Below are 12,098 nucleotides of genomic sequence, written 5' to 3'. Positions count from 1 at the left end.
GGGCCCCGCTCCGCCCGCCGCCGCCGCGCTCCGCCGCCCCGCCCCGCCGGGGAAGCCTGAGGCCGGTCCGACACGCGGCGGGACCGGCCGAGGCCACGGGCGGTGTTTCCGCCCCCGGCGGGTTCCCCGCCCTCGCTGTCACCGCCCGTCGAGCAGGGACACCGGGGCGCGGCGCAGCCTCCCGCCGGCGGCAGCCCGCGGTGCAAGTCCGGAGGAGCGAGTGCATGGAAAAAATCCATTACCTGATTCATAGCTGAGAATTAATACCCGTTTCACCCGGGAAACGCTGTGTATTTCCACAGAGCACCCTTGAAAGGTGGACTCCATGGCAGTATAGACGAAAGCTTAAAGAAAGCCAACCCTGAGGTATACCTGTAAGACCAAGCTAAAAAAAGGCCAGCGCCAAGGTAAGCATCCCTGAGAGGAGGCCCGTTCCCATGATTTAATTTGTTACAGAACCTGCTATTTTTTTTCCACCTAGCAGACTGTGTTCACTGGAGTTAAGAGAAGAAAAACAAACAGCAAAGCAATCCCTATTAGTGGAATTTGGGGTAGCGCATARATACAAGTGCACACTGCAGATTAAGAGATGCATAAGACAAAGCTAGAAGTATTGTGGCACTTCACCAATTGCTTGATACTTTCACAGTGTTTTGAAAAAGTGAGAACTAAGTATTGGGTATTTCAGCTGTATATTCAGGAAGTCATCAAAAAGAAGATAGTGGTTAAAAGACTGAGTACTGCTATAACTCACTGGGCACACAGACCCTGCAGGAAGTGTRAGATTGCTTTATGCTCTTAGCTAGACCAGGTGGGTTTTATTAGTTCCAGTACAAGAAGATTTAAGAACTGCATGCCTATCTGGATAGGAATGTAAAGAAGGAATGTAAAATAGCTGTATTTCTAGGAGAAATCATTAACTAAAGCCTGCATATTATTTAATGTGAAAACCAAAGCACACATAGAAAATAAGTGAAACAGTTTATGAGAARAATTATTCAGACCTGGTAAGTACCAAACACTTACATGTGAAGCTTTACTGGGCAGGGCCTGGACTTCTGGTTTAGCACTGCAGTATAGAGCCTCTTGTACCTTCCCCCCTTCCCCCATATGCTAGACACAGACTGCAGCAATTTGGTTGCATCCCATTTATCCAAGGGGTAACGGAGAGGGCCCCGTTTCAGCTGCGCAGGCCAGCCACACAGCTAGAGCTAAAAGGAGGCAGGAGAGGCAGGACTGTCTTCTCACGTCCCTCAGTAGCCCTTTCCTGGGATGCAGCAGCCCTGGGGCAGTTGCAGGTGTCCTGGGAACTATTCTCATGATCTGTGTGCACTGCCAAGGCGCGCACTAGCATGTCTGCAATCAGTAGGGAAAGTGACTGCCTACTGGGAGAGGAAAYGTTCATTGTGTCTTTTGTGGCTTTGCAGTGCTGGGATGTACTAGAAATATGTTGGAGGGTTCAGCTGGTGCTTCACTCCTGATCTTAGAGCCTCAAGGCAAACTTCTGGTTCGCCTAGCGTTGCGTGGTCCTATCCACTTTGGTAGAATAATGCTGACTTACGGTAGGTGAGAATCTGACTTTTAGATATTTGACCAAATTAAATCAGCTGCCTTTGCTTTGCAACCTCTGGCAGATTTAGCTACAGGATACTACTACTGCTTGTTTTCCTTACCACATTGCCAGAGGTTCCTGCCTCTGTCAGTGGTGGAAGAACTGAGAATGCTGCTCCTTATTCCCTGGATTTCACTGTCTACTGTTCTAGAGTCAACTGGCTCTGTTGTTTAATACAAGCAATATAGTAATATAAGCAATTGTTTCTCAAGGTCTGAAAAGCTCTCTGTGCTAAGTTACCAAGGTGTTCACTATGGAAGAAACCTACATTCAAATAAATTCACACCTGCAGCCTAGATACTAAAAATGAATCCTTAAAAAGATACTTTGTTCCATACCAAGCTGTCTTAACCCCAGTCAGAGACATGCTTCTGGAAGATTTTCAATGCATGCTTCTTTAGCTTCTGCATTTTGTTATGCTCTTTTAATGACGATGGAGGTAACAAGCAATGCCTCTGGCTTGTGGTTTTCTGAGGGCTTAAATAAGAAAATCTGTGACTAAGCTTTGTCAAACTGTGCTTTGTGCAGCAACTCTTGAGCAAGATGAGATACTCCACACTGAGAAAAAATGTTGAATGCCAGGATTTTCTATAATATTAGGGGAGAGTGCCTTATATTAAACTATTAAATGTGCAGCTGCTAGTGTGAGTGGAATATATTCTAAAACCTTACGCTCTTCTTTTGACACGCTGTGGCAAATCTTACATAAACAAAAAAGCACAAAGGAGCTTTTACTGTACAGTTATAATTGCTCATGTATAATAGATACAGTAAAGCAAGTGTGTGAAGACCAAGCTGTCACCCACAGTGATCCATTGTGAGCAAATCTGCACTGTACTTTGTCTGTTTGTAATTGATGAAATTCAGATTGGGGAAAGAAGTAGAAATTAGTGTATTGTGAAATTCCTGTTTTCTAATTATTTTTTAATACCTACAGTTCTGGTGATACCATATAGGCAAAAATTAACAYGATCCTGCTCCAAAAAGGCTACATTAATAGGACTTAAGTCTGAAAGAGGATTCAGCATACCATTATCAATGATCAGGATATTACATACAGCATAGCAAAGGATAGAAGAAGTAGAGATAAAATCATAGGAAAAGCTTTCTTTTTTTWWWWAAAGAGAATTTTGGATATAGATGCATTCATAGAAAGGCAGGGTTGGGAGGGACTCGCTACAAWGTCAAGTTCATTCCGTATCCCAAAGCAGTGCCTGCTATTTGAATGCCATTCTTGACATTCCTGATGAGATGCTTGTCTAAACTGTTCTTAAAACTCAGTAATTGATCTAGACAATCAGCTCCAGTGTTTGCTATCATCATCCAGAGGAAGTCTTCCTTAGTCTCTAACGTGATCCTAARTCCTTCCTGCTGAAATTTAAACCAATTACTTCTTATTTTATTCATCATGAAGAAAAGAGAAAAACTGTGTCCACCCCAACCCTCATGCCGCAATTGTCATCTTCTCCTTAKCCTAAGACAAAAGGTGTAAATTGCATTTTTCTTGTTACTCTACTGTGAGCTCTCTCTAGTGGGTCCGTATTTTTCTTGGAGTGCAGTGCCCCAGACTGGACATCYATCAGGAGCTTACAAAGGCTGAGCAGAGGCAAGATTAATAGATTACTTTATCTATCCTACACACACTGCCATTGTTTATATATCCCAGTATGGTGTTAATGTGTTTAACAACAGTATGAGGTTGGCTCATGTTTAATGGTTGAACCACCCCAACCTCACGAACTGTTTATAAAAGGACAATTCAAAGGCTGTTCTCTTCCAGTATTTAATTATTTGATTGTTAGGTGTGACTAAATATACRACCTTCTGTTTGTCCTTGTTGAATTTCAGTCTTTTTTTTTTTTTAGATAATTTCTTCAATTGATCAAAATAATATTGAATCCTGTCTTGAATGAGATGAAGAAGGGAGGAGTAAAGAGGTCCAGTGAGACACACTGGAAAGGTCAGTATAAAACCACAGTCCCCTTGCCTAGTGATTTTTGGATAGGGTATTGTCAGTGAATGATGAAAGAGACATTCTAGCCATAAACAAACTGATCAGAGATTGTCTTAATCAATAATATCTATATATCTTGTGGTTTTTTTTTTAGTACAGTCATCAAGACTGTTCATTAAGTATTTCTGAGTTCATGTGCTAAGTATCAGCATGGGTAAATGAGAGGGAACATCCTTCTGAAGGAATAAAGCGGAAATCACTGCACTGATTTCTGGYGTTCTGTCTCCTTTGAAAACATCTTTCCTCAGTAGAGAACTTGTGTACTTTTTTGCCCGGTTCTTCTTCCTGTATCTGGAAGGTGCTCTTACTCTGAAAGATGAAAGTTGGAAGTACACGTCTATCTGCTCCTTCCAATGTTACAGTTAATTTCCATTTTAACAAAACTTTGARTTTAAAATTGCATCAGAAAACTCCCTAGGAGATGGGTGCCACTATATTAAATACAAATTCAAGTGCCTAAAATGTGTCCTTGTTTCTTYTGCATACTTAATGAAGTAGGCTTGGTATCTGAAAGACTGTATCTTAKTTTTTTCATCTGCAGTAAAATTTGCAGAGCAAAAGCTTTTCCTTTTTTAAGCTGAAAACAAATCTGATCTAAAAGGAAGTTCTTGCTGCATAAGCTATAATGAAAACCAAGCTGACGAATATTATCTCACAGAATGTATCTTTTTCTAATAGCCTTTGTCTGTTACAATCGTTAGTACAAAGTCTAGCTATAGAGAGCTTGTAGGTAAGTCTGGRAATTAGTTTCATTACAGTGGATTTCCAAATTGTAGGTGTTACAGTCTGAATGCTTTCCATGAATGAAGTGATTTTTGTCAAAATCATTAATGGCAAAAAATGTTCAAAACTCTCAAAATCAGATGTTAAGAGCTGCAAAGAGATAGAGCCTTAACAAGACCTGAATGCAGGCACTTCTGGGTCACAGGCCGTATTCCCAGTTACATCTTGCCTTCAGTTTTCTGTACCAGCTACTGTATCTGGTAGAATTCTGTGAAAGATATTTTGAATGTCTTGGAAGCCAGTAAGTGGTAAAAGAYCTGTTAAATAACTCCTTACATTACCCTGTACAAATACAATAGGAAAGCAGACTTATGTTAAATACTGTAGATACAGAAGCTGTGATAGCATGAGACATGTGCTAGAGGCATTTGGAAAAACATTGAAACAGTGGCAGATTTTCATTTCTGCAATATATGCACGTCAGCCACAAGGGGCAAGACAAAGGGAGATGGGCTGCAGCTTGGCAGGCGCAGCCTTGGAACGAGAGAAAGCTTCCTCACCAGGAGGGTGGTGCAGCATTGGACGAGGTTGCCCAGAGAGGCTGTAGGCTCTCARTCTTTGGAGATCTTAAAGACCCGGCTAGACAAAGCGACACCTCACCTGATCTGGTCTTGCTGACAGTCCTGCCTCAAGCAGGATTGTCCAGAAACATTTGCAAATCACTCTGCCTGTTTGAAGTATTCTCAAAAGAGATGGAATAAATCACGTTCCTAAATAGATCCTGGAAAATGACGAGAGGCTAGAACATTGACTTGTGCGTAACAAGCGATTTTGACCAGCTGAACTCCATTCCCTGCCTGGATTAAGATTTTAGTAATTTATTTATTTTTAAAAATGTGAGATTGCTTTATATCATCTGTATCACGTGGTAGATTTCTTATGAGCAGTTTGCCAGAAGTATTTTCTACTTATTCATTCCTGTTTTTTTATTTAAAGGAACTTGACTACTGCGTTGGTTGAACTCCACTTTGGATAGGAAAGTCCCTAGAGCACGTGAGGCAAGTTTGACTAGATGCTAGTTAGGGCATTTCTCACCGTAAATAATGGGGCGTGAGAGGGCTGGTCATTGTGGCTCAGTATGGAAGCAACTAGATGCAATATACTATGCTACAATTAGGTACTGTGGCAGGAAAAAGCAGATAAATCGTTATATAAATCGGTTGAGCTTTCTGGGAATAAAACATAAAACACACCCAGCTTCTGGGGTATTAGTAATATGGTGTCAGCTCTTCCCACAGTGAGCATGTAACATGTTGTAAGTGTACTTTATCAGCACGTTTACTGCCATTTTGATACTAGTGACCTTCACACAGTTTTCTGCGTGGAGTCAAAGACGACGCTGTGCACTCATGAGCCAAACAACAATGTGGAAAAGAGGGTTAATAGCAGTATGCAACCTCAGCAAAACACAGTGGAATTGGTGATGTGAAGGAACATTCATCTCTCTCCACATGGGAACATGTGACATGTAATAATTCAGTTCTGCTGCCTATGAGATGGCAGTCAGGCAGCTGGCACTTTTCAGAAAAATGCAAGTCACTATCTCTGCTTATTTTAAGAGAAAAAAAAGCAGTCAGGGCATATTTCTTAAGCCGTGTGTTGCCCTGGGTGCTTCATGGATGGCATTGGTAGAACATTACAATGCCTCGATCTCTTCATTGATAGCAGAAGTACCAAATCCCGTGGCAGTAAAATCCAGTTTGTGCAGTTATAACTGGCATTTAATAAATGGTCTAACTAGGCAGGAAGAGCTAAACAAAAGTGTTGCTTGCTCTACCCTTGTGGATCAGCTTAGCTTGATCCATCATCCTCTGTTTGTGTATTCCCTAAAGGAAATCCCAGGTGACATATAAATGTAGCATCTCTGTGCGTAGGTGAAAGGGAAAGCATTTTTAAGCCAGGTGCACCAGTATGTTTAGGATGTCAAACAGATGCTTGTCTGGTGAATAAGGCACATGTGTGTGTAATTGCTGAAAGTGTATACAGTAAAGGAATATGTATGGAAACCTTCTTGAACCAAATATGCATGCATGCACATCCTCATGTTATACGTAAATCTGGTAATCTGGTGATTAGTCAAGAGAAACATTGATCRTCTGGCAGTCCCTGAAGAGCAGCGATATTATGTGCAAGTATGTGAAGAAATGAAAATAAAACTTCTTTGAGAGGTAGGTTTAATCTTCCACTAGAAAAAAAGTACCCAGACTTTTCAAAGGACTTAGGAAGAGATGGCTCGTGCCTTGAGGAGAGCAAAATTAAAGTGAGGAACGCAAGAAACCAAAATGACATAAAAGAATGAATGACATTAGCAGCTCTCTTATTGTCTTTACATCAGAAGGATTATGAATAATGYGCTGTCCTACTGAGCTGTATAGACTTACTGTTTTGTCTCAGGCGCAACCAGGAGCTGTATTATTTTCAGAAAAATTCTACCTAGAAATGACTTGGGCATAAAGGGTGCATGGGGTAAATGCCAAATCCCAGATACATGCCATTGAGCAGTAAAGTGGTTGGCAATGTTTCAAGTGCTCATAATTGAGCTGTAAAGATAATACATCTTCTATAGAAGGTGGTATATTTGCTTCTCTCTTTAATATTGCTGCTTGAACTTGCCTGAACTAAGCCTTAGCATTACTGCAGTGTATTGGATATGTTTCTTAGAGATATGATTCTAACACCAAAGTCCATTTGCTTAAAAAAGGTTCACATTCCCTTCTAAAAATAAAATCTTCAGAGAAAAAAAATAAATGTATGGATTTTTTTTGYGTCCAAGCAAAAATCCAACTGCAATAGAACAGTCTTTACCCTTTATGTTAMAATTTCAACTAATTATACATTTTTTTCCTAAATAATGCTTTCTAAACCCCAATATGCAAAAYATAGCTTAATATTAAAGCCAAATTGTAGATGGAAAACATAAGTATAGTATTTCATTGATTTACACATGACCACACATCAACTGAGTTACTGAGTTACCAAACCAGGATTAGAATCAAGYACCCTTTTGACTCCCATTTCCATGACAATGCATTTAGAAAACATTACTTTATACACTGGAAAAATTTTTGATTTTTCAGCTAATTTTAATGTTACTGGCCAATGCTGAATCTTTATTTTAGTTTATAAGGATTTGATAGATCTTTTATTCTTCACTATCTGATTACTGCTAAGTTTGATGTTGACATACTTAGCAATATGATATTCACAGAATTCATGACCCAAATTTCTTAAAAATCATATTCCCTTATGTTCAATRTATTTGTTTCAAGATAATTTTGAAGACTGGTCAAAACCACAAGTCTTGAGATTTTTCTAAATTGTAGGAAATCTGGATGCTGGGTTTTGACTCTTGTCCATTATAGGGATAGGTTTGAACATGTAGGTTGAGATCTTCTTGGCTTTTGCCAATATTTTGGCCTGGACTACTGGAAAATGTTTTGTTCTAAGGTCAAGACAGSTCTGTAAATTCCTACTGATAAAATGCTACATACACGTGTGGCCAGTGCTCTTATCAATGCAAACCTCTGATGTGTGTGCATGGCTGACACTTCAGCTATAGCTTCTGAGCCTTAATCTGCTTCTGAAATCAGTTCTGTGTCAGGACTAACATGCTGCCATGGTGATAAACTAGGAGCTCCCCTGTCTGAAATGTTAATCACCCCTGGGTTTCTGTCGAATTTATGTTCATCTGCAAAGTGCCAATTACAGTGAGGTGGAAGCAGAGGTATATAAAAGCTCAGGTATATAGTCAGTCTTTGGCCTCAGGCATGAATAATTAGGATGAACAATAGCAATCATTAATGTAGTAAATTATCTCTATGTGTGCGTCTTCATGTACAGAAAATATTCCTTAAACCAATAGGATTGTCCTGAAAATAGTACCTAAAAATGCAATGTCTGCCTTTCCATTTYGCAGAAGCGATGTCCCTGATTTTCCATGTGTCTCATTTTGGATAAGCATATCTGTGGCGCACACATGAAAAACAAGTTCAGTGAGAGCTCAGGCCAGCCACAGTGTGCAAACATGCACTCTTCTTACTAGCTTGTCTAGTTCTTGCAGCCTGTTATTGCATCGTTTGCTGCTGATACAGGTACAGTTCTGCTGCAGGGCTTTATGATCACGTTATCCTTCTTACTGAAATAGCAACTGAGTAAACTGGATTTCCAGAGGGCCTGCCCCTGCCACTTGCTATTTGGCAGGCTGGTTGATTATTGAGAAATATAAGGCAAAGGACTCTCTTCTTCATCACATTGCTTTCAGAGCACGCATGGTAGCTGTTTGTTTACCAGTTATCTAGTGATAAATAAAAAAGTGGGTAAATCTGTCTGCTCAGTTTTCTAGGCAGACAGCAGAAAGACGGTAAACTTTATACTGCCCAAATTAGACATCACCTACTTGTGTTGAACCCTCCCTACCCCGCTGTATGCACTCATCTCCCTGCCTAACTGAAAAATGAGATCAAAAGAGGTGTACAAAAGCACATGAGGATGTTATTTTAAAAAGCAGGCTCTTACTGCTTGGTTCTAGGCAAGAGCCCCTCAGAGTTCTAATTAAAACATGTAATTTCTGACTCCTCATTCTGTCTTCAGACTAGTGGACACTGACATTTGAGCTGTTATAAATAAGATTTTATGCGGCTATAATAATAAGAAGCCCTAATAACATTTCACAAGAAGAGAAAATGAGGCCAGGAAAGTTATTTATACTTGTGACCTAATTAGTGATGTGAGCTACCACCCCATATAAACAATTTGTACACTGCTACGAAGAAAAATAATTTGGTCACATAGAGAATACGTATAGGTGCTCTCTGCAAGCCACTCTTCAAGGTGGGCTGGGTAATAGGCAGATATCAGGGAAAGATTTTGGTAGAGAATTTTCAAGCTGGTTAAGGAACAGTAAATGTTTAAAGTTATTTTGTTCATAAAGGGCTGAAATACAGGAATTTACCTGTCTTTCACCTGTAGTAGATATATAGATGGTAAGTGGTAGTAACCTTCTGACACTGCCTTCCCTCACTTATCTGTGGATCTAAAACGTGCACCCTCTGTCCAGAACTGTTCCTGACAACCCTGGTGTGAGTCCACAATTCAACAATGAATCTACATTTCCAAAATAATAAGATAGATTTGTCCTTAAAAGGTCTTTGTTCTATTAGAAAACCTTTTAGAAGTCTTGACTCACATGAATACTTCTTGTTTTTACGGCGTTATTTCTCTGGAGAGATAACTGAATAAGCATTGAATAAGTTTCCTAGAGGTCAATATTTTGTCAAATGATCTGTTGTAACCTAGTTTACGTTTGTTTTCTACAGATCCACTCACGTATCCCAGATGGCACTCGATCGCCTGGCAGAGATGTTTTAAGACTTCAGTTTGCTGGTGAACAGTGCTATACGTATTCCAGGTCCTACTTTACTGTAATGGAGATGCGGACACAGAGAACAGCCTCCTGTCCTTCCTTACACGTTTCTGCTTTACGCTTGCTCTCCCGTTCCCAGCACAATCAGTAACGCAAGTGAAATTATCATCTCTTYGTGCACTGCCTTCACAAATTAAGCTTCCTTATTAGAATATTTTCATCGCTGTCCGTACGTGTCCCAGTGCTCTCCTGTGTTGCTGCCCTCACCCTGCAGGCATCAAGCACACAAAGAACATTCAAACGCAGATCTGAATTTACCTTAAAAATACTGATCCAAAACTCTCCGTAGGGCTGACTGAAGGGTCATTGCTTGACTTGCGGAAGCTGTTCTGACTTTCAAAATGAAAAACGGAGTCCTCCAAGGAATTCCCTTTTCTCAGCATTTTAATGGGGTTAAGTGCAGAGTTAACTAAGWTCAGCTCTAAAGTGATCTTTCAAGCCTCTCACTGCTGTAGGAAGTGCATTCTTGGTGTGACTCCAGCTCAGGCTGGTTATTTAAATCAGTTAATAAGTAACATTGACATGGCATCATAAGGTGGTTTTCCTTTTATCCACAGCATTTCATAGGCTTATTTTGAGATAGATTTCATCAATTTTAGGTGCAATATGTCTTTGGAATATCATTATTAATAACAATAAATTGTTTTGATGAATGAAGAAGAAGAAGGGATGTAAAACTATTTTATATTTTAAAATATTTTAAAATTATTATTTTAAAACTATTTAAAAACTATTTTATCTAATGTTTCTTTGGTAGGTTTGCCCCAGAAACGGTAACACTCCCTGTCATAAGTTCTGCTTTATGATTTACATACCTATCTTTAATTTTCCCGKTTTGAAAAACATAATTGCATATCTTTTAGAAGTGACTATATCCAGCCCTTCTGACATGTTGAAATCACTATATTATACTTCCACATTAACAAATTTGTGCACATGCATGCATGTAGCTAGTATAAAAGAAAGTCATTGCAGTTCAGCTTAAATACAGACAATCATTAGATTTTTGAGTTACTGTAAAATGTCTGAACAAAACCAGTTTGCCTAATCTTTTTTTTTCTCATGCAAAACAGCAAACATTAACTGCAAACTTGTACAGTTCTCTGTTTGTTGAAGATGACTATAAAGATTTGTCAAGAAATTGGTATGCAATGTTTCTTTAAAATGTAAGTCCTTCTGTAATGCCGAATTAACAGCCCAAGCCCTACAGAAATTCTCTTAAACTTTAGTTAGGGTCTGCATGGTAGCAAGGGTTTGTCTAYGAGACTGAACAAGCATGTGGAAAGTAGTTTTCTCATTCTAGTCTCAGCATCTATAAATAGATCATGAAACAACATAAATGCATTGAACTGTTCTCATGTTTTACTGGTCAGCCCACATAAGTCTTGTCTTTCTGCCCAATTTGTTTTCTAATTTCTTTGCATGACTAAAAAGCCTGGTGTTTCCTTTTTTAAAGAGCAAATTTATTTTGTGGTCAGTATTAAGCAAATTGCAATGAAATCTATGGATGACAGAAATAACAGAAGAAAAATAGTAACTATTAAAGTACAGGATTAGCATCAATGGGAAGAAGCAAAGGTGAAGACAAGAAAGCACGTTTCCTTGGAAGTGGAAATTCCAAATTAATATGAGACATCTTGGAAGAAAGAAGGCAAAAAAAGAGTGAAATACACACTCTTGATCCTCTTAGATATTCTCTATGAAATAGGACACAGCAAACCGACTGTATTTATTGGCATTATTTAAGCAGATTGAAAATTGTATTGGACTTCTTGCTTTCCCTAATTTAAATTTTCTCCGTTAATGACTCTTTCCAGAACAATGTACAACTTTAACTTCCAGCCATCTAGGCCTTTTAGTTACTCAGGTTCTGCTTGATCGTAAAATAAAAAAAAAAACAAGGCTGGCTGGCTATGCGGTATCTCTGTACTTTAGTCCTCCTCTTAGAAAGCAAACAAACAGAAATATAACCTTCAACAAACACAGCAGAGTAAATCTATTCTCCTCCTCTAGTCACAAGGAGAATTGGACTTGGCACTGTTGTTTTGTTCACATCTACCYATTTTTGATAGGGGAGTCTTAATTCTTCTTAAAGAAACAAACATCCTTAAAACCTGTTAGAAAGCTTCTGTGAGGTTCTGAACACCAAAGCTATTAATATTAGCCTTTATCTTTGAAAACAATATGCTTTYATGGTAAAATATAATGAAAACCTTTTATGAAAAGTCTGAATGGTAACTGTGTTTCACCTGAGCATTAAAGAGCAA

At 39.2% G+C, this 12,098-nt stretch overlaps 1 protein-coding gene across 2 annotated transcripts in view; it reads right to left on the bottom strand.

Annotated features, from left to right (window-relative positions):
* GRAMD2B (GRAM domain containing 2B) overlaps positions 1-10,245 on the bottom strand; it is a 43,225-nt gene extending 32,980 nt beyond the window's left edge. For both annotated transcript variants that reach the window (XM_085323202.1, XM_085323203.1), the window contains exon 1: positions 10,090-10,245. In XM_085323202.1, coding sequence (XP_085179328.1) covers positions 10,090-10,214 — 125 coding nt within the window. In that variant the 5' untranslated portion in view covers positions 10,215-10,245. The remainder of the gene's footprint in view (positions 1-10,089) is intronic.
* Positions 10,246-12,098: the final 1,853 nt, after the last annotated feature.

The sequence above is a fragment of the Rhea americana genome, unplaced genomic scaffold (genome assembly GCF_003343005.1).
Source record: "Rhea americana isolate MKP2758 unplaced genomic scaffold, rheAme1 scaffold_83, whole genome shotgun sequence".
NCBI classification, from domain to species: Eukaryota; Metazoa; Chordata; class Aves; order Rheiformes; family Rheidae; genus Rhea; species Rhea americana.
Note: the sequence above shows the minus strand (reverse complement) of the source record. Positions and strands in the feature narration are given on the sequence as shown.